This window comes from Ceratotherium simum, chromosome 14 (genome assembly GCF_057802395.1).
Source record: "Ceratotherium simum simum isolate JZ-2026a chromosome 14, ASM5780239v1, whole genome shotgun sequence".
Classification (NCBI taxonomy): Eukaryota; Metazoa; Chordata; class Mammalia; order Perissodactyla; family Rhinocerotidae; genus Ceratotherium; species Ceratotherium simum.
In genome coordinates this window covers 11,001,416-11,022,912 of record NC_141913.1, presented here as the reverse complement: position 1 = coordinate 11,022,912, position 21,497 = coordinate 11,001,416, and the positions used below count along the sequence as shown (strand labels likewise).

The 21,497-nt window shown below is 47.7% G+C and overlaps 1 protein-coding gene across 4 annotated transcripts in view; it reads left to right on the top strand.

Annotated features, from left to right (window-relative positions):
* The window catches only part of ENOSF1 (enolase superfamily member 1), a 28,662-nt gene that overhangs the window by 2,214 nt on the left and 4,951 nt on the right, over positions 1–21,497 (top strand). For 3 of the 4 annotated variants that reach the window (XM_087439028.1, XM_004421028.2, XM_087439026.1), the window contains exons 2-11: positions 3,154–3,262; positions 7,700–7,815; positions 10,332–10,418; positions 10,783–10,809; positions 12,706–12,778; positions 12,894–12,932; positions 13,408–13,490; positions 14,305–14,339; positions 16,513–16,600; positions 18,127–18,261. In XM_087439028.1, coding sequence (XP_087295154.1) covers positions 3,154–3,262; positions 7,700–7,815; positions 10,332–10,418; positions 10,783–10,809; positions 12,706–12,778; positions 12,894–12,932; positions 13,408–13,490; positions 14,305–14,339; positions 16,513–16,600; positions 18,127–18,261 — 792 coding nt within the window. Of the gene's footprint in view, positions 1–3,153; positions 3,263–7,699; positions 7,816–10,331; positions 10,419–10,782; positions 10,810–12,705; positions 12,779–12,893; positions 12,933–13,407; positions 13,491–14,304; positions 14,340–16,512; positions 16,601–18,126; positions 18,262–21,497 lie in introns of those variants that run through there. The other variant, XM_087439029.1, reaches the window with a different exon arrangement.

Here is a 21,497-nt window from a genome sequence, read left to right as displayed (position 1 = left end):
TGAGCTCCCTGGATCTGCTGTCCAGACAGCTCTCGCCCTCCTCTGGCCCCCAGTCCTGCACCCCCAGGAGTTAGAAGATGTTGCCTGCTACGTCAGTGAGGAGACTGAAGACAAATGCTCCCTTGGCCCCATCTCTGCACATCAGTCTCCAAACCAACCCTCTTCATCTTTCCCTTTATTCTGTAAGTCGTGTCCTGCTCCAAAACTAATCTATTCTCCTGTGTCCCCATTCCCGCCCTTCTTGACAGCCGGGGCCCTGTTCTTATCCCCTCCATCTCCAGCATTTTCATCTTCAGTCTCTTCTTTTCCAGTGGTTCCTTCTCCATCCCACATGGACAGGGCTTCCCACTTGGGAATAGTGGGAATAGTGGGAATAGTCTCTCCTTGACCCTAACACCTCTCTACCTCCTTCTGTTTCTGCGCCTTCCCCACCAAATGCTAAATTACTGGTCCATGCCTGTTGCCTCCATCCTTTACAACTACTTCCTCCTTAATCTGAAGTCGACTTCTGTCTCCTTCCTTCTCTTGGAATTGCCCTCGTTATTTCTGCTTCCAGTGTCCTTTTCACAGTCTACATTTCATGCTGTCTGCTGTCTCCTCTTCCTGCCATCTATCTGTCCCTCTGGCTGCCTGCCCTTCTGGCTGCTCCTTCTTCTTATACTGACCCCCTTCTTCCCTCTCCAAGACTCAGGCCTCAACATCTCTCCTGTCTCATTACACGCTCCCATTAAGACACCCTCCATGTTCACAGTTTCAGTGCCCACTTTTATGCCAAAGACTCCCAGATCCCATTTCTGGATCTTCTCTCTCACCTCAAGTCCAGCTGCCATCCGGACACTTCTTGTCGGATTTTTCACCTTCATGCTAAACACCTTCTATCGGAACCCGAGCTCATTGTCTTGTATACCCTGCCCCACTCGCCCTCCTGATCCTTCCAGGATCATTCTGCCAGTCACAAGGACTCAAAAGCTTCAGGTCACTTTCGGCTCAACTCCTCCTTTTGAACCTGGCAGAAGGCTTCAGTGAAAGGTTTCCTTTTTCCATTGCTTCCTCTCCACGTAACCCAGAAACTGTCCACGGGTCTTTAATTCTTGGAGTCTCCCTCTGAGCCTTGTGTCCCCTCTTCCCCCTCAGGAACCCAGTGGCTAAACCAGGATGGTCACCAACCCTTGACTGTGCTCCAGTCTTTGCCTTTTCTGGCCCTTCACTGCCTTCACTGCCACTGTTACCTCATCTAAGATGTTCTTCCCTCCCAGATCCTTCATGCCTCTTCCTCACTGCTGCAAAGCTCCCTGTCCTCAACCGACCAGGTCAGAGTCTATTTTCACCGTAAAGCCGCCTCCAGGTTCCAGTGCATTCAGCTAATAGCACTCTCTGCCTGGCTTTCGTCATTTGCATCTCTCTCAGAGTCTGGCCGTGTTCTGCCTCATATTATTAGAGTTTCTGTAGCCATGGCTTCTAAACCGTAACTTTCTCAAGGGCAGACATGTCTGTGGCCCCTCAGTGACCTGCGCAATCTCCGCTACCCAGCTGGTGCTCAGCGACACATCACGCCGAACCCCCGCTGGGCTTCAACGCTAGACACAGCCCTCTCATCCGTCATGTGCACCTCCTCCCCTTCCCTGAACCCAGGGATTTGTTTGTGTGTGTGTGTGTGCGCGCGCGCGCGAGGAAGATCAGCCCTGAGCTAACATCCATGCTAATCCTCCTCTTTTTCCTGAGGAAGACTGGCTCTGAGCTGACATCTATCACCAATCCTCCTCCTTTCCCCTCCCCCCAAAGCCCCAGTAGGTAGTCGTATGTCATAGTTGCACATCCTTCTAGTTGCTGTATGTGGGACGCAGCCTCAGCATGGCCGGAGAAGCGGTGCGTCGGTGCGCACCCGGGATCCCAACCCAGGCCGCCAGTAGCAGAGCACGCGCACTTAACCACTAAGCCACAGGGCTGGCCCTGAACCCAGGGATTTAAATTCTGCCTCTTGAAACTCAGTTTCCTCATCTGTAAGATAGGGATGCTAGCACCTACTTTATAATATTGTGAGGATTAAACTCAATCATGTAAAGCTCTTAAAATAGTGTTCCCAGAACAATAAATAGTATATAATCACAACAACAATAGTAATAAATTGTCATAGCCCTATGCAAAAGTCTTCCATAGTTGCATCCTCCATTCCTTATTAACACATTCAGATCTTCTGCCTGGCTTTTTGGGGTCTCTATTATCTGCCCCCACACCTCCCATCCAATCTCGTCTTCATTCACTTGCAAGCCAGTGTCCTGACGGGCCTTCCGCTTCCGTCTCACAAGCCTCCGGTGTCCTATTGCTCTCTCTTGCCTGCGTCCCTTCACCTGCCCCTCTGCCCGTCCGCGTGTCCTAGTCCCTCGCTTCCTCTGTGCTCCTCTCCCTTCAACTTCTTGGTACTTCGACTGACCACACGTCAGCACGTGACCTTGTACTGTCTTACCGATCGTTCTCACTTGGTTCTTGTGTGTTGGCACTTTCTCCCCATTGTGTAAGAAATTTCTAGAGACAGACTTGTTTTTTCACTTCTTCGTTCCCCATATCAACAAGTAGTGTTGAGTTTCATAATAGTCAGACAGTCAACACTTATTATCAAATACTGTTTGATAGTAGAAAGCTAAAAAAAGCAACAAAACAAAAAATGGGTTCATTTGTCTTGAAGTTGTAATTCTTCGATCCCCCCCAGTGATCTCTGAATGTGTGCTGTTGTCTTTGCAGCCTTGCTATAAACTGCAGTGGAGAGTCCGATTCTACAGGAGAGCTTTCTGAAACCTTAGCATGTTCAGTTTGAAGCTGCTTGTGTATGTAACTCTGTTCAAAGAGCTGACGGAGATAGCTGTGGGCGAAACTCCTGGGTTTAAAATTGAGCAGACAGCAGAGGAGACTTGATTGCGAACTGGCATTAAAAATGTGTGCAGGGCACTTGTTAAAATCGTTTGACTCCTTCAGGAGGACGTTCCTTGCATCCACTCAGAGCTCCTCTTTTCTTTGGGGTACATCATGGGTTCCGTCAGCTTGGAGCTCTTCCTGCATATCCCCGCTGCATGTCCTGTAATTACATGATGCCATTCTCATGTTTATTTTCGGGTTTCTCACATTCGCGTTGTTTGGGTGGGGGACGTTTTTCCACAGCACACAGACCCCGACTACTCGGCTGCCTATGTCATCTTAGAGACCGATGTGGGAGACGGACTCAAGGGGTACGGAATTACCTTCACTCTGGGAAGAGGCACTGAAGTTGGTGAGTTGAATATTCTCTTTAAGATTCCAGAAGGCTTAATTTTCATTTAGATTCCAGTTCTGACCTTATTTTTCTCTGTATTTACTTCTTGAAGTAAGTACAAACGACATTTTATGGTTTATTATTTATGTCATTGGGAGAAATTAAAAAGTGGCAGAATTTGGCCTCTCACCTTATAGTCATCAGTAGACTGCAGGAAAATCCTCGAGTCTCAGACCATTTCTCTGCAGAGCTTTGAGGACCTAAACTAAGCACGTGACCAGGGGACGTGAGGGGGCAGACGTGTGCTCACGTAGCAAGGCTTACTGTGAAGTGCACAGGGGGTCCACTTGCTTTTCAAAATATCTCACACCGAGTCATTACAAGTTCACTGCTCTTCATGGCAGAAAAGGCCTTTGGCCCTGCCCGGTTTTAGAGCTCTCCTCAGGGAAGAGCAGGTTGTGTAGGCTGCACATCGAGCCGTGAGTAAGTCCTTATCTCATGGCTGGATGAGAGCTTGAGCCCCCTCATTTTTAGAGAAGGAAACCGAGGCCCAGACAGCCGCTGGGCCAGGCATGCAGAACCTCCTGACTGCCCAAAGTGCCTTCTCTCCAGAACATTTAATAAATACGAAGTATTTGTTTTAAATGCATAATCCGTGCACATGTTACAAAATTCAAGAAGTACAAAAAGATGACATTGGCCAGATCAGCCATTTCAATGGATCATTAGGGGCTGAAGCCAAATTATCATAGGCTGACGACAGAGGGTCCAGGAGGGGAGGAAACAGTTTCTCTGACTTCCGTGGCGACATGCTGGCCCTCCCATGAATATTGCACTGTTAGCTTTCTCTTAGTTGTGGAATAAAAGTCGTGCCCTGCTGAAAGATTTTAATATTGTTGAGCAGATAAAAGGGATGTGTGTGGAGGCCGGCCCGGTGGCGCAAGCGGTTAAGTGCGCGCGCTCCGCTGCAGTGGCCCGGGGTTCGCCGGTTCGGATCCTGGGCGCGCACTGACGCACCGCTTGTCAGGCCATGCTGTGGCGGCGTCCCATATAACGTAGAGGAAGATGGGCATGGATGTTAGCCCAGGGCCAGTCTTCCTCAGCAAAAAGAGGAGGATTGGCAGATGTTAGCTCAGGGCCAATGTTCCTTAAAAAAAAGGTGGGGGGTGTATGTCTGTGTGTCTGTCTGTGTCTGTGTGAAGGATGAGGGAACCTTTCTTGAACTTTCAGTGGACGCCACCAAGCTGTTCCAGCTCCTCAGAGGGCTGGCGTTGGGTCACGCCGTCAGCCTGTTCTTCAGCAGACCTCTCTCGAGTGCTCCTGTCTATCCGGTGCTGGAGAAAAGCCTGTAGAAAGAGAGAGAGAAAGGAGACCGGGTCCCACACACAAGGAGAAGGAGGGCACACACGTCTCAGGGAGACGGACGCAGAAGAAACGGTAGTGCAGTGTGAGAAGGACTAATTTTTTTTAAGTGAGTACAAGGTACGCAGAGAGAGGGTTAGTCCGTTGTCCAGGAGGGTCAGGGATGGCAGAGGTAAGGCTTTGAGACAGGACTCAAGGGTAACCAGGAATCTGCCAGGCCAAAGGAGGAGCCTGGCTGTGATTCCCCACCTCCCTCCCGGTTAAGTTAATGATTTGCTGCTGCCATTTGCCGAGGCAGTTCCCACTAACGCCATAGGTCTGTGAGCTGTGTCAGCTTCTCCTGCTACTTTAAGGGTCTCTGGTGTAAGTTGAGCAGTTTATGAAGCTGCTTTCTCCACACTGCAAACCATACAGGGTGGCTGCAAAGGTGTGTAAAACTCAGCAAGCCTACAACATGTTATGGGACAAGCCACTGGAACCACTCTCTGTTAACAATTAAGACTTTGAACTCTGCCCACTGGAGCCGCAGTGGAGGGAGCCTGCGCACGTCGTGTGCTTCTAAGACAGGCCGAGGCTCCTCTCAGATGGTCACTGAGTTCAGGGCTGTAGGGCCTTCGCTGATCTCTCCCTCCTCCATTCCCATTCCCACCCAGCTGTCCTGGTGCATGTCTGGGGCAGGGGTAAATCGATTTACATCTCTTTATGACTTTAATAAATGGCTCTTGTGTGGTGATGTTGTTGGCTTCTGTCTGTTTCAGACCACAACATGACAGAACCCATTTTACCTTTAACCTTGCTGCATATTCAGGTGACTCACTGCAGTCTCACGAATGTGTCACGAAGCATTCACATTAAAGATGAAAAAATTCCATTAGCTCATCACAGTTCTCCTGCAGCCTTTATCAACTTGCTTACCTAATTGTTCTTTTATGATCCAAAAAAAAAGAGAAAGAAAATAGTGCTTTCTTCATTACCGTGAAGAAAGTGCTTGTGTGTGTGTGTGTGTGTGTGTGTGTGTGTGTGTGTGGGAGAGAGAGAGAGAGGGAGGGTTACAGTTGCTTTTTTAATGTATAGCATGGACTGATACAGTGTTTTGTTGTTGTTGTTTTTAAGTAGGAAAAGAAAAAGAAAGAGATGAAAAAAGAAGAATTTTTAGAGACCAAAAACAGCCTTAAGTGTTCACGCCAGCCCTGGAGCTCAGACACCCATGGTCATCCATAAGCTTTACTGACTTGTCTTTCCTGTGCTGGGGGGTCCCAGAATTGAGTCCTGGGCAGATGTAATCACAGGAGAAAACCCTTGGGTTTAGGCAGCAAGAAGCTGCCTTCAAGGGCCAATTTTTCCCAGATGAATTTCCCACCCATCACAGCAAACATGCAAACCAGAAGTGGACTATTCTTCATGCTGAGGCAGACCACCACAACCCAAATCTCTATCAAACGCACCAAATTTTAGTTAACTTCGTGCAGTGGCCTCCGTTTGAGCAAGGAAAATCCACACACTATAGATGAATCTGTTCATCTTGTGCACCTCTTAGAGCTGTAAAAGATGAGATCATCCTTAACTTTTGTTAAATGCGTTTTGCCATTGTGACGCAAACCAGAGGTGTGCTTCAGTCAGTGATTTCTAGCAGCCATCTCATCAGTGAGACGGAGGTTTGAGGTAGATAATGATATGCCTGTCTCTGAGTTGCTGACTTACTCTTCAGATGTCTTTAATCCAAGAGCACCAGCCGTCAAGGAGTGAGGAGGAGCCTGTCTTCTCACAATTCCAGGGAATGAATATCTGAACTGGAATGATTCCATATCCCATTAACAAAGGCCCTAGAGAACATGAATGGTTGGTTCAGCCCTAAATGCTCCGTGTGAGAGTGAGTGCACAATCATCTGAGAGCTGGTTCACACAGAGGCCAGGCATGTTCTAAGTGCGTGTTTCAAATACTTCCAAAGGTCTTTCTCTTAGAAAATGATTGATAGGAAAACTGCGCCTCTACAACCATCCTATTAAATGACTTGATAATTTTAATATTGAAGCAATGGCAACACCAAACAATAAGTTTATCAAAATTTTTTCTAATAAATTAATTGCTTTGGGGCTAAGTTGATGATTTGATTATTTCAGCCATTTACACATAGACTGAGTGTTTTATGGACTGAGCAAAGGATAGAAGGGTCTTTCTCATTCAATTTGCTACTTTACTTATTCTTCATCTGAAATAACACTATAAAGCCTTTTTAAGTAAAACACCAAAAATAAATAATTGATGGTAATGCTGACCCAAATTAAGTTTAACCTTCAAATTACTTATGAAAAATGTAGTATATCATAAGTAAGTCAATGGTAAGAAACTTAATGTTTATGAAAAGTGTTTTCATGTACTTTAACATTTAACATGTATTAGGCTAATTGCAAATTCATCTCGTCTTTAATAGTGTGTTATGTTGTGAATTGAAGATATTTCCTATACAGTCATATGCCACATAGTGACGTTGTGGTCAACAACAGACAGCGTATACGACAGTGGTCCCATAAGATTAGTACCACATAGCCTAGGTGGGTAATAGGCTATGCCATCTAGGTTTGTGTAAGTACACTCTGTGATGTTCGCACAAGGACGAAATCACCTAACAACGCATTTCGCAGAATGTATCCCCTTTGTTAAGCGACACATGACTGTACTTGACAAGAATGAAAAGGCCCTTTTTTTTTTTTAATTCTGTAAGTCAGTCTTCTCATTCCTTTGGAACAATGAACTGGCAAGGTTTCGTTTTGAATCTGACTGTCCAGACACTTTACAAAGTGAACCAGAAAATAATTTGGAAACATGATTTAAACTTTCAGATCTACAATCTGTTTTTCACATGGCAACCAATCAAAATGTGTTTGCTCTATTCAGAAATTAAGCTCAGTCTCCAGATTAACAGCTATTCTACTTGTGTGATATTACTTAAGACGACCACAGAAGACATATTTTTAAAGCATACACCTTTGTATTTAAAATTATTTTCACAAAATGCAATTAGTTTGTCTGTGGTGCTTGCATGCCTTGATTTATACCAAAACATGCCCAAGAATGAAATCCTCTTTTACTAGTTGTCTGTGCTGTGAATGCCCTGGCCCACCATGTGCTTAGCAAGGACCTCAGGGACATTGTTGGTGACTTCAGAGGCTTCTACAGGCAGCTCACGAGTGACGGGCAGCTCAGATGGGTAAGCGGCCTATTTCATAAAGTGTTTCCACAAATAATGTTACTAAGGTCTAAGATGTCTTTTGATTGAACAAATGTGAAAATAGAGACGGGCTTACAGTTTGAAGGTAAAACATTTTATTCAAATAAATTAGGGCTTGAACTATTTAGACAGTCAGTGTTTTGAGGTAACCGATTCCTTTCTGTAAGACTTGAATCTGGGCGTATTTGGATCCCGAGAGCTGGCTTTGCCCTTGTGGACCTCATCTCCGCTCCCTGAATGGGAAGAACTGGTCTAGACTCTAGAGGATAAAGTGCTGAATGGGCAACCGTTTTTAGGGAGAGAGAATGTGAGTAGTATTGGAGTTGTGGGAGGAGGATATTAGGGACAGAAACAGAAAAGTAGAGGTTGAAAAGATAGAAACCCGAGCACCTTTTATGTGTACAGGTCTGCCTTTGAACCCTATGTTCAAGGCATGAAAACAGTGAGATTCTAGAGAAAGGTTCTGTCACAGTAAGAGCAATCCAATAACCAGGACTTGCCCTTGTCTCCTGACACCAGCTCTGTCTTTTCCCAATTCTGTTCAGTCTCCTGTCTGTGCACAAAGAAAGGCACAAGAGAATGCACACTGCCTCAGATTTCATTTTTAACTTTCTGCAGAGCAAGTTAAACTTGCTTTTAAAGGTGCCCACTTGAAGAAGCTCCCACTGGCTGAATCTGCGACATTTCAAGCATCAAAATAAATATGGTAGTAATGGTATAACTCCTTGAATAACATAAGAATCCATGAGTCCATTCAGATAGTAAAGAAACAAGGGAAATCTTGTCATTACAGTAGAATACAAACTAATATAAAAGGAATGATAACATTAGAAAATCACCATGTTGCAACCATCTTAGCTATAAATGATTGAGGTGAGAATCATCAATAGATGCTAAAATTTGGGGGCAGTATTAATCTCCTTACTTAAAAAGGGAAAATAGTAATCCACAGTGAAGAAGACTAATGGACACTGACTTACCCAGGTGCTAAACGATAATAGCCCTAACAAAAAAACAAAATGCCAACATCAGTTCCATAGTCTTTGTGGCAAAAATGATAACCTGAGTCTAATCATGAAGGAACCCCAGACCAACCCACATTGAGGAACACTGTACAAGTCAACTCGCCTGTATTCTTTAAAAATGTTGATATCATTTTAAAAAAAAGAAAAAGAGGGCCGGCCCAGTGGCATAGCGGTTAAGTTCGAGTGCTCTGCTTCAGGGGCCTGGGGTTCACAGATACGGATCCCAGGCATGGACCTATGCACCGCTTATCAAGCCATGCTGTGGCAGCGTCCCATTTAAGTAGAGGAAGATGGGCACAGATGTTAGCCCAGGGCCAATCTTCTTCAGCAAAAAGAGGAGGATTGGCAATGGATGTCAGCTCAGAGCTAATCTTCCTCAAAAAAAAACACACAAAAAGAAAAAAGAATAATTGTTCCAGATAAAAAGAGACTCAATGGGGCCAGCCCAGTGGCGTAGTGGTTAAGTTTGTGCGCTCTGATTTGGCGGCGCAGGGTTTGCAGGTTCGGATCCCAGGTGCCCGGACCTATGTGTTGCTCATCAAGCCATGCTGTTGTGGTAACCCGCGTGTAAAATGGAGGAAGATGGGCACAGATGTTAGCCCAGGGCCAATCTTCCTCAGCAAAAAGAAGATTGGCAATGGATATTAGCTCATGGCCAATCTTCCTCACCAAAAAAAAAAAAAAAAAAAGAAGAGACTCAAGAGACATGAAAACTAAATGCAATATGTCAGTAAAATAAAGTACATGATCGGGACAATTGGTGAAATTTGATTATGGACTATCTTCATAGGCAGTAGTATTCTGTCATTGTTATATTCCCTGAATTTGATCATTGTACTGTGGGTATGTAAGAGAATGGCCTTGTTTTGGGGAACTACGCTCTGAAGTATTTAGGCTTAAAGGAGCATGATATCTGCAAGTCACTCTCAAATGGTTCAGTAAAATAAATTTTATTTATATTATATACATCATATTTTATTTATCTGTGTATATGTGTACATAGAGAGAGATAGAGAGAGGGGAAATATACGGGAGTTCTTTGTACTATTCTTGCAACTCTTCTGTAGGTTAGAAACTATCAAAAAAAAAAAAAAAAAAAAGCTCAACATGGGGTCAGCCCCGTGGCATAGCGGTTAAGGGCGTGTGCTCCACTGCTGGCGGCCGGGGTTCAGATCCCGGGCGCACACTGATGCACCTCTTGTCAGGCCATGCTGTGGCAGTGTCCCATATAAAGTGGAGGAAGACGGGCACAGATGTTAGCCCAGGGCCAGTCTTCCTCAGCAAAAAGAAGAGGATTGGCATGGATGTTAGCAGAGCTGATCTGCCTCACAAAAAAAAAAAAAAAAAAAGCTTAACATCTAAGTGAGTTTCCATCGCTGCCCTTTAATTCTTGAAATGCGTCTCTGGCTAGGAGACCTACATATCTTCTTCATTTCTAAGAAGCGCTGGTGTGTTTTGCTTCCTAACCAGATCGGTCCTGAGAAAGGTGCTGTGCATCTGGCTACGGCGGCCGTCCTCAATGCTGTGTGGGACCTGTGGGCAAAGCAGGAGGGCAAGGTGAGTCGTCTCAGGAGCGCGCCGGGGCCTGGAATAGTACAGCCATGGCAGAGCAGTGAGCACTTCCTCTGTGAGCAGCCTTCTAAGGACAAAAGACAAATACACAGCAGGCCCCCAAAAGGAAATAAAGAGAACTGTTTGATTTTTTTCTCCACTGAGAGATATTGGCAGTAGTTAGGAAATTGTCAGAGTAGGTTAGAAAGGGCTGAGAAAGAAGGGGGGCAGCAAAAGTGAGGGGTGGGAGACAGCATTAGAGCTGGGGCAGGGGCGGGCAGGTCTGATAGTTTGCTGCTGGTGCAGCTGTCAGGAAACAGATGGTACTTTACACATGTGTTTTCCAAATCTTTTCTTTTTTGTCTTCAAGCCTCTGTGGAAGTTACTTGTTGACATGGTAAGTAAATTCTTTAAAATTGTGATTGTTTCTGTAAGTGAAACGGATTTCATGGATTACTTGCCTTTTGATAATCGGGAAGTATGTTCAGGACTGTCTGTGGGTCACTGTAGTGATGATAAAGGAAAAAACCAGTACAATATAATATTCTTTTTCTGATACTTGAAGCCACAGATAGCTGTGCTCGTGCAGGCAGGGTGGTCTGAGTTTTGGGTCTGCCTCCCCCACTGCCGAGCCTTCCCATGTAGTACAAATTCTCCAAAGGGGACAGTTATAACTTCTCCAGGAACCTCATAGAATTGGTTTAAAGACCAAATAAGAAAAGTGCTTCACAAACACTGAAGAGCAAGATGTTAGTATTAAGATATCATCTGGTCACTTTGACTCCAAAAGCAAATGACAGATCAGACTGTGTAGTCTCCGCTCTGCAACTCCAGCGGGGAAGGAGCCAAACACTGGATTCTAAAGATACGCACCTCACTGCTTCCTTTCTCCTTGACCTGTTTATAGCAGAGATGAGCAGCTGGCTGCTGACGAGGAAAAACTCTGGGCAAGTTAACTTCAGACCCAGGCAGACCTGGCTTTGAACCCAGGCTTCACCACTCACTGGCTGAGTGACCTTGGGCGTGCCACTTAACCTCTCTGAGCATCAGCTGCCTCAGGGTGATGCCTTGGATGGTCCTAAAAATCTGGTGGTCAGCAATTGAAGGCCCTTGTTATTATTTGGCATCACAACTAAGGAAAAACAAAGAACACCGTGGCCTTGAAGACTGTTCACCAGCAGATGTCCCTCGTCTGGAGGGAAGTGAAGACAGGAAGACATCACACTGTCTCTCTGACGTAGTTGTGGGCGGCATGGGGGCAACGTCTGACGGGGAAGGACATGGACCTCTTGAGCCACCTTCAGGCTCAAGGTTAGCCTTTCAGAGGAGTGTAGGAGATGGCCACCAAAGCCAAATCATTTGAGGGCCACTGGGAAGGTGACTGAAATCCCACCTGTGGACTTTGCCTTCTTTTGGATCCTGTTCCCTGTTTAGTGCCAGTGCTCCTAAGACGCAGGGGCTCAGTGCTGAAAGAGCTCTTTCGATCTTGCTCAGTTACCATGGAGCAGTACTGGACACGATAAAACCTGAGCGGGAGTGGAGTTACAGGTTGCCTCCCAACTGACTGTTAGATTGGGGTGGGCAGAGGTCTCAGCCAGGGGCCCAGCCGAGAATGTCAGCCTTCCCCGTGTGGCCAGATCACTGAGCGTGGGGCAGGAAGGGCACAGCCAGTGATTATCCAGGGTGAGTGCTGGGCACTGGCAGGTATGAATCCGCTCCCTTCCTGTCAGTGAAGTGAATTGTCCCAATTTGACAGGAGAGGAAATTGCCCAAGGTCACGCTGCTAATAAACAGTGGGCACAGGGTTGACCCTGGGTGGCCTGGCTCTGAGACCAGCCTCCTTTCCTCCCCCGCTAAGCAGCTCCAGTGTCGCATTCCTCCTCTCAGAGTTTGCTGCCTTGCTGCTGGCCAGCCCTGAAGTGTGGAGCAATGAAGTACAGCGGACACTAGCTGCTCACTTATCCATTTAACTTGCACCAAGTGCTTGCCTCACGCCGGGGCCTCTTTCCGGAACCATGTTGGAATGGTTGTAGGAGCCTAGGTTTCAAGGGAAGGGAGGGGCAGGGAGGGAGCATGGAGTCAGAGCATGAGGCCCTGAGGACTTCTTGGGAGGCAGCGATGACCCTCTGAAGGACTCTGCGCAGAAGAAGGAGAGAATCAAACAGTTTGACACAAATCTCAACGGTCCTTTCCCGGAAAGGATAAGCCCCATGTAGCAGTGTAAGCAGATCCTTAGAAACGTAGTCCGCCTGTGAGCTGATGTGGGCCTTTCCCCCTCCTGTCATGCTGCCAGGACCCCAGGACGCTGTTATCCTGCATAGATTTCAGATACATCACCGATGTCCTGACTGAGGAGGAAGCCTTTGGTGAGTCACAGTCCAGTGATGGAACCGGAAGCTCTCTGGTACATGCTGGTGTGTAAACAACGTAGTGGCATGCTTTGTTGTCTAAAAGAGTGATAAAGCCTTTTATTTTTTCCAGAAATACTGCAGAAAGGTCAAGTTGGTAAAAAAGAAAGAGGTGGGTTGTGAGGAAATTTCCTTCATTATTTTTGTGATCATTGTCCAGTTTTGAGTGTCCCTGTCCTGTGGGGGTTCACATTGTGCCCCAGATGCCCCGTGCCCAGCAGCCAGGCCCTCTGACAGACAGTTGAGTCTGGATGGAGAAGCCTCCTGGATGCGACCTCTTCCTTCAGAGTTCACTTCAGCTGCAGCTAAAAGGAAGTTTGGCTTTAGGGTTACGCCACAGAACACAGGAGGGCCCTGGCTAGTGGGGCAGTCCAAGAGGGTATCCTGACCCCCAAGGTTTGACGTCCTCGGAATTTGCATGATCCTGAATGTGACCTAAAGGCTGGGCCAGGGGCTGGGTGCATGTGAAGGGCAGGGTCAGAGGAGAACAGCTGGATTCTCCATGGGCAGCAGCTGAGCTACGGGCGATTCTAATTCTGAAGGTCCCTGAAATGTGAAAAATGTTGATGAGCGTTGTGTTTCCACAGAAGAGCAAATGCTGATGCATGGCTACCCTGCCTACACCACATCGTGTGCCTGGCTGGGGTACTCGGATGACATGCTGAAGCAGGTGGGTGTTTGAAACTGGTTTTGTAGACAGGTTTTATATTCCTGGCTTTCTGGACAAGATTTAATATTTTCTTGTTAGCCTTTCTAAATCATTATGGATTCAAGGTCTCTTCTGGAAGTCCTTACACACGAACAAAAGTAAAGCCATTCACATTGTGGACATGGGACTCTGACCTAGTGAGTCACAGCTTGGGTTCTGGAAGGTGACAGCCTAGGATTTGATTCCCAGGCAGAGGTGGCAGCACATTGCACAATGTTACGCCGAACCGTGCTGAGTCTCAGTTTCCTCACTGTGAAATGGGGAAATAATTCCTATCTTGTGGTGGTTTTGAGGATTCAGATAAATGCTGTAAGTTGTGTAATGCTCACAGCACAGCGGCTGGCAAGTGGCATGCTATCAGTGCGTGGTTGACTTCCTGCTGTTTCTCCTTGTACCATACTCACAGCTGAGAGAAAGCGAGAGGGAGAGACTAGCTTCTGTTTGCTACTACTACATCCATTAGTTCTGTGGAGCCACAGAACATCCTAGCTTTAAAAAGAGGGATATAAATGCTCCACTTTGCTTCCAGGAATGTTGTGACTACTAAGGAAATGGTTTCCATAGAGATGAGGAGAGAAGAAGGTCACCCTACAAGTACAAAGAGTTATGCTCTGTTGGCTAAGCTGTTTCTTCTCCTCATTCAGCAACACTTGGTTGTTCTTCTGGTTCCTGCTACAGCCATAGCATTTGCGTCTCCGATCAGACAACTGAGGTGCTCATTAGACCAAGGAGAGCTTCTCAGAGTGTGCTGATGGCTGTGCTCCTCTCCCCACAGCTCTGCACCGAGGCTCTGAAGGATGGCTGGACCAGGTAACGTACTTGTATGTGTGTGATAATGACCTTGACTCCCAGTTGGCAGCAGGAGAGACTCGGCAGTGGAGAGGAGCCAGGATCAGAAGGCACCAGGGAGACCAGGGTTCGTCCAGGAGCAGCCTGGCATGTAGGGACGCATAAGAGACGTTTCATCCTAGGCCAGGCTTTCTCTAAAGACGAGATGTGAGTCCTCATTGGAATCCTAGAGCGTCAGAGTTGAAAGACACCTTGGAGATCATCGATTTCAAGCACCAATCTAGAATAGAAATCTACTCTTTACCTCAGTAACAAGCTTTGATTCCGCTTCTACTTGAAAACCTCCAGAGGCAGCGAGCTTCGCTCTGTAAGGCACTTTGCAGTGTTGGAGTCTCTAAGGGTCAGAGAGAGCTTCAGGGTACTGAACCCTGTCCTTCCCTATGACTTCAGCTGCTGGTCCCAGTTCTCCACGGAGTTCCCAAGAGCCAAGCTCCTCCTCTTGCCCTCGGGTGACAGCCCTTCCCTTTCCCCCGGGCATCTGTCTCCAGACTAATCATCTGCACTTCTCTCCTGTCTCTCTCCTGTGTGCTATGGACCCCTGGGCATCCAAGGGTCTTCCTCGGGATAGATTGTGCTTGTCAGTGGGCCCGAATCCTGATGCAGTGCAGGACACAGAGGGACATCATCTCTTGATCTGGTCACTGTGAGTCCATTGTGCAGCTCAAGGTGGCATCACCAGGTTTTCTACATGACTCACTCAGGCTGGCCACCCAGCCTCCTGCTGCTCAGAGTGTGGTCTGTGGAGCAGGCGCATCAGCATCTGCTGGGTGCTCATCAGAAATGCAGAATCTCAGGCTTCTGCCCAGGCCTGCTGCATCGGGATCTGCATTTTAACAAGATCCCTGGGTGACGGGTGTGCACACTGAAGTTTGAGAGGCACTGAATTCTTATTAACTCCTCGGCTAATAAAGGGTGGGGGAGTGAGAACTTGAAGGAGGCAGCATGAAGCAGTGGAAAGAGGCTTGGGATGTGATGGATTTGGAATCAACATCTTGCCCTTTTCCCTCATCCTGTGCAAGTACTTGCTGTGTGATCATGGACAAATTGCTTAACCTCTCTGAGCCTCATTTTCTCTCTACACAATGGGAATGATATTAACTCATAGTTCTCCTCAAAGTTGCTGTATCTGAAAAGGACCAGCACAGTCAGGATTCATAGCAGGTGCTCAGTAAGTGCCAGCACCTTCCCTCTCTCCACATACACAGGAGAGGCTGGAGCAGTCATGTCTGTTGAGTCAGAGAAGCTGAGGAGAGATTTTGTAGGCCTCCCAGCATAGGAAGCCCAGCATCCAGAGGCTGTAGTCAGCTGAAGCTCCCACGTGGGATAGAAGTGTCTTCTGTGGTGTGTTTAGTGCTGAGCGCAGGTCAGAGAACGCAGCGGATGCCTGAGTGTGTGGGAGAGCAGGGCTTCTGTTGGCACAGAGGGTGGGCATTGTGCACAGTGGAGGGAGGACCTCAGGCCGTCCCTGAGTGAGGGGCGAGGCAAGCGGGTCACGCGGTACGATGAGGAGGCCTGGTCTGAAGAATAGTGGGCGTTAAAACAGATGAAGGGAGCTCCCTGCACGTGGCCAGCTGTGAGGTGGAGGAGACCCCAGCTGCTCCTCAGTCACGTGACCAAGTCCTTTACTGCCCAGCCTCAGGCCCTGCACTGTGGGTCCCTGTGGCTGACTTCTCACTGAGTTGATTGGGATGAACCCCTCTAGTGAAGGCCCAGGCAGTTGGAGATGTTTTATCAATCATGCTCTTCACGTCCAGGATGTAACAGGATGGCTCACTTGGCTCCCCTTCCCAGCCCTGCTTTTCTCTTCAATTCTGTTTGCAGCTTTTTCGTACTTCATTACTTTTAATGGCATGGCAAAATGTGAGTTAATGTTATTAAAGATCTGACTGCTCTCTCTGGCTCCTTAACTTCAGGTCAGCAGGTAATTTAGAGTTATCACCCTGATACCGAGTAAAGAGATATCATTTGCAGGGTTATTTTCAAGTGGCTTGTCTGAAGATTGAGTGGGAGAGAGCAAGAGGTCACCAGAAAATGTGATCTGTGAATTAGTGGCACAGATGGTCACTTCTGCAGAAAGTCCAGGTGTCTTTGCCAAGTCCGGACAGATCTAAACCAAACCAAACATATTGTGCAGGTTCAAGGTAAAAGTCGGTGCTGATCTCCAGGATGACATCCGCAGATGCCGACTCATCAGAGACATGATCGGACCCGAGAAGATTCTGGTAAATATCCTCTCCTACCATTGAGCAGTGGGCAGCCTCGCATGAAGCCTTTGCCCAGGGCCCAAGTACAACTCATTTCAAGCAAGGATTAAAGAACGTTGGGAATTTTAAAACTGAGTGTCAGAGGAAGTACAGCTTTGTGGTTTTGCAGTAGGCAAACTCTTCAAAAAAAAAAAAAAAAAAAACTCGGGGCTGATCATTTTTAACTTTTTTATTCTGCAGAACTAGTTAAATAAGATAAGAGTTAGGGATTGTTCCTTCTTGCTAGCGTGGATGTGCCTCAGCAAACAGGTCTCCCACTGGTGCCCCGGTGCATCAATCATTTCATCTCTCTGCCTAACATCCCTCGCACCCGCTCATGGGGTAGGCGGGTCTCAGGGAGCCAGTGAGGAAGAAGTGCTGGAACTTTTGCTGAGATGAATGTAAGGATCAGTTATTCCTGACTATGTATTTTTATAAAACATTTCTTATGAATAAAATATTTTCATAAAAGAAAGTAACAAGAAGATGTTTTTATTAAGCTTTAGAGGCTTGTTTCATAAGTTAAAATAGAAGTTTGAGTCCTTGACCCAGGATCAGAGGTCCCATTATTTATACACGAATTAATGCTCCTTTTGTCTTATGAGGTCATGCTCATCCAGATAATTTATGATACAGATTGGTTCTGGGTGTCCTGTCCTCGGGTTCTCATAGCGTCCTGTGAGGGAACTCTCACCACGTAGCACATTCTGCCAGAGATGTCGTCTCTGTTTCCATCTTCCTGAAGCATGATAATGTTGGGGGTGGAACAGCCCTTTCTTAGTGTCTGTACACCCAGCACCTGACCTCCAGGCAGGATTGCGGTGTGCAGAGAGCCAGGGCCTTGGAGAGAGACCCCTGGATTTGAACTTACCGTTTACCTGACTTATTGTTCTTGGGCAAGTTACTTAACTTCTCTGCATGTCAGTTTTCTTATCTGTAAAATGGGTTAATATGAACTGCTCATTGTTGTTATAAATATGAAATGGGACAAAATCCATAAAATGCCTAGTAGGGTAGGTGCTTAATTAATGGTAGAGTTTGGGTTATTTACGTAGTAGGCAATAGTCAACAAATGACTGTGGAACAAACTCAGTGTTGACTGTGCCTGATTCAGAATGTGATAAAACGGTTCCTACAAACAGCAAATTCTGCAAGACACACGTGTTTGGGTGGCATCTAAATGCAGATTGGGCCACAGCTCCAGGGCCAGTGACACTTCTCCTGGGCCCAGCCCAGGCACAGCCATCACAGTGGCTCCATGAGCAATTTGCTTCTCCTCTAAAAGACAGCATATGGGGCGAGAGTTCCAGTCTTGGCGGCCGCTGTTTGGCTCTCTTTGTTATGGCTGCGTGCTGGGCCTCTCAGAGGAAATGTCAGGCTCCCTTGGGGAATCTTGCTCGGCAGTCGGTGGCACTGAGTGGCAGCATTTCCTCCCTCGGAGTCACAGCCCTGCAGCAAGGCTAGCACCGGGCAGGTCACTGTGAAGGGTCTCCATCTCCTTGCAGATGATGGATGCCAACCAGCGCTGGGATGTGCCCGAGGCCGTGGAGTGGATGTCAAAGCTTGCTGAGTTCAAGCCGCTGTGGATTGAGGAGCCAACCTCCCCTGATGACATTCTGGGACATGCCACCATCTCCAAGGTAGAGAAACTGCTACTGCTGCTGTTACCATGTATCTTTTTGTTTAGTTTTCCAGAGTGGTCGTGACAGATCCTAAAATTCCTTTGCTTATTACCTTTTATGTCTCCTGATGAAGTCACTGAAATAACTGTAACTTGTGACAAGTACTGGAATCGCAGATCTGACGTCCTTTTATTCGCTTCAGCTTATCCACTGCCTCTATTTCTGTTTAGAGAAAGTAAATTGCTAAAGTTGAAAGGCTACCAGCAATCCAAAGGTTAATAGGCATGGTTCCCATACTTTGTAAATATAGAAATCTGATTGATACTAAAATATTTTACTCACCCAGAATGAAATAAAAAGCGTAGACTCTGGATGACTCAGAAGGCTTGCTTGGCTGATGTCAAGGTCAGGCCTTCGCAGGAGGAGGCTGCCTGTCTGTCTCCCTAAAGCCCTCACCCCAGGGCACTTCCTCTGCAAATCCCCCTGAACTGGGGCACCCTCTCCCCCTTTCAGGTTTAGGAAGAACTTGATATGTCAGAACATCTGAGAAACATCCTCTCCCTTAGGAGAGTCTCCTATAAGCCAGGTTGACGGCACTGATATATAAAGCCAGAAGGCCAGTTGGTTAATTTAAAAGGAGAATATGACTTCAGCGTGCTAGATTTTTGTATCCTCTGACGAGAGCAAGCTCCATGAGTAGCCATATGAAACCGAAGGCTGCTGGATGAGTGAGGAATCAGGGCAGGAATTGGTTATGGGATTTGAATATGTGATGGCATCAGACCAAGGTGTTCCCCCATGCATCCGTCTCCGCGGCGGATACACCTGCTTCTGCCCCAGACATGTTGAGTCTTAAGGTTCATCCCCCCCAGGGCAGTGCTTGCAGAGACCTGGCCAGCACACCTCTGACCCCCCCATTTACGTTTTCTTCTGATAACCCTTTCCCCCCACACTGTGCCATTGGGGTAGTATCTTCATTGGACTTATAGTCAAGTCCCGCTTGCCTTGGAACCGTTTTTTCTCCCTGAAGTGACTTGGCATTGCTCTCCTCTTCCCCATTATGTGTTGATCTTAAATTTTCCCTCTGAAGACAGTCTTAGTTCCAAGTTCTAGGAGGGACACCTCAATGTGTCCTACGTGAAGTCTTCCTGGGGCATGGGATTGGGGGCTCAAAATTCTTCTCCGTTTCTCTCAGTAAATCAACATATGATCTTCTTATGTCAGATACCCTCCAAAAGCCCTCCAAAGGAATGCCCTGTTCTCCCCACTTTACAGCCAAGCTGGAGAGAAAAACTAAAGATACATGAACCAGACAGCTGGAATGCTGGGCTGGCACTGAGTGCTGAGGGCAGCAGAAAGAAGTTCACTAAAGGGAGAGGGGTGTGGGCTGGGCGGGGCAGGAGCCAGCCACGTGGAGGTGGGACGAGAGCTAAGCTGCAGGCAGGCGAGGGAGATATGAGCAGGATCCATGGAGTGACCACAGCCTTCTACTTAAAACAGAACTGAAACCTTCTGAGGAATTGTGCCAAAATGAGAATCTAGGTGAGGGGCTGTGGTTAAACAAGACTTTTTGCCTCGGGTTCTTGCAAGGTAGCCTCACACTGGTGGCTGCCAGCTTGTCCAGACAGGGACCTGAACCTTTGCCTGCCTGGAGAGTCTCCTCAGAAGCCCTTCTGGGCTTCAACCCTCTGAGGTTTTGTTTCCATGAGTGAGGCCGTCCCCTCAGGAGGCATCTGAGGAAGGGGGACAGATGAACCAAGGCAGAGGGAGGCTGCAGAGACAGCCGACACAGGCGGGGGCACTGGAGACACACAACAGGATGCAGGTGCACGTGGGGGCTGTGGGGAAGGCAGGCCTGTGGGGCCGGATTATGGGGTCCACCTGCTCAGATGATGCAGCCAAGCACAGTGAGCCACTGTGGGTTCTTGAATTAGAGATGGGGATTCAAGATGATTTGACTGGCAGCAACCTGTAGGATGGATTGAGACAGGGATATAGGGGAGGTGAGGAATGGGCAAAAAGAAACTGGAGGCAGGGATAGGAGCTAGGAGCCTTTCTGAGTAATCTAGGGGAGTGGCGGGGAGATGAAGGGAGAGGGCAGCCAGAATACAGCAGATTCAGGAAATATTTAAAAAGAGAAAATAAAATTTGGTACTATTCAGTGCCAGTAATGCTTTAAAATGGTAGAATGAATAAGTCAAATGGCTTTCCCCTCCCCCATGTTCTCCCCCACTCTCACCCCACTGTTTTCTTTTGAGATAAAGAACCAACCATACTTAAATTAGAAGCTTCAGGAGGCATAAACTGTTAGCGCTAGGAGACGCCTCCAGGACCACCTGCTCTGACTGCTGACCTGCAGGCGAGGAGGCTGCGGTTTCAGGGGGTCTGAGACTTGCCCACGTCCACATCCCTCCACATCCCATTAGAGGCAGGACAGGTAGTGGAATCAGGGACCCCTGTTCCTAAATTAAGGGGTTTTCTGCAGGGAAGTTGGCTTTTCTAGTGATTCAGATGCCCCCTCTGATTCTGGAGTCGGCCTAGAGTTCCAGCTCTGGCGCAACCCCGTTCTAGCGATGCTATCTGCAGACAGTCACTAGCCCTGTGCGCCTGCTTCCCCTCTGTGAAATGGGATAAGGGTGGCTCCTGTCCCAGTGGTTGTGATGAGGAATCCCTTCAGTCAGGGTTTGCACGGCGCAGACCAAGAGCTCAGAAATTGTGAGCTGTCAGTGTCGTTGATATTGTTCCCTGAACAGTGGGAAAGCAAGCCAAGCTGGGGAGAAACCCGAGAGGCCCGAGGGGAGTGAATGTGGCACTGCCATCCCAGAGGGGCCGGAGGGCACAGCCTAGAGCCCAGGTGGAAGGGGAGTGAGGGAGCTTCTGGTGGGAGGACAGAGAGAGCGGCAGTGTGTGTTAAGGAGAAGATTCCAGCACCTCGCCAGGTGAGGGGTTCACCAGGTGAGGAATGAGCTGAATCTAACCTGTCAAGTAGGCTCTAAGGCCACCCACTGAGCTTGAAGGGAGAGGGTTCTAGAATAACCACTGAAGGGGGGGTCACCAAGGAGACAACAGAAAAGGAATGAAGGGAGTGATGCCCTACAGGAAGGAGTCAGCCAGAGGCCTGACCCCGAGTCTACAACAAGCCACTGCTGAGTGGCCGTGTCTTCTCCCAGTTCCACATCACTGCCCACGTCTGGGAGAGGAGGAGGGCCATTCCCATTTGGCAGGGGCACAGAATGGAGCATGCGCTGCAGAAG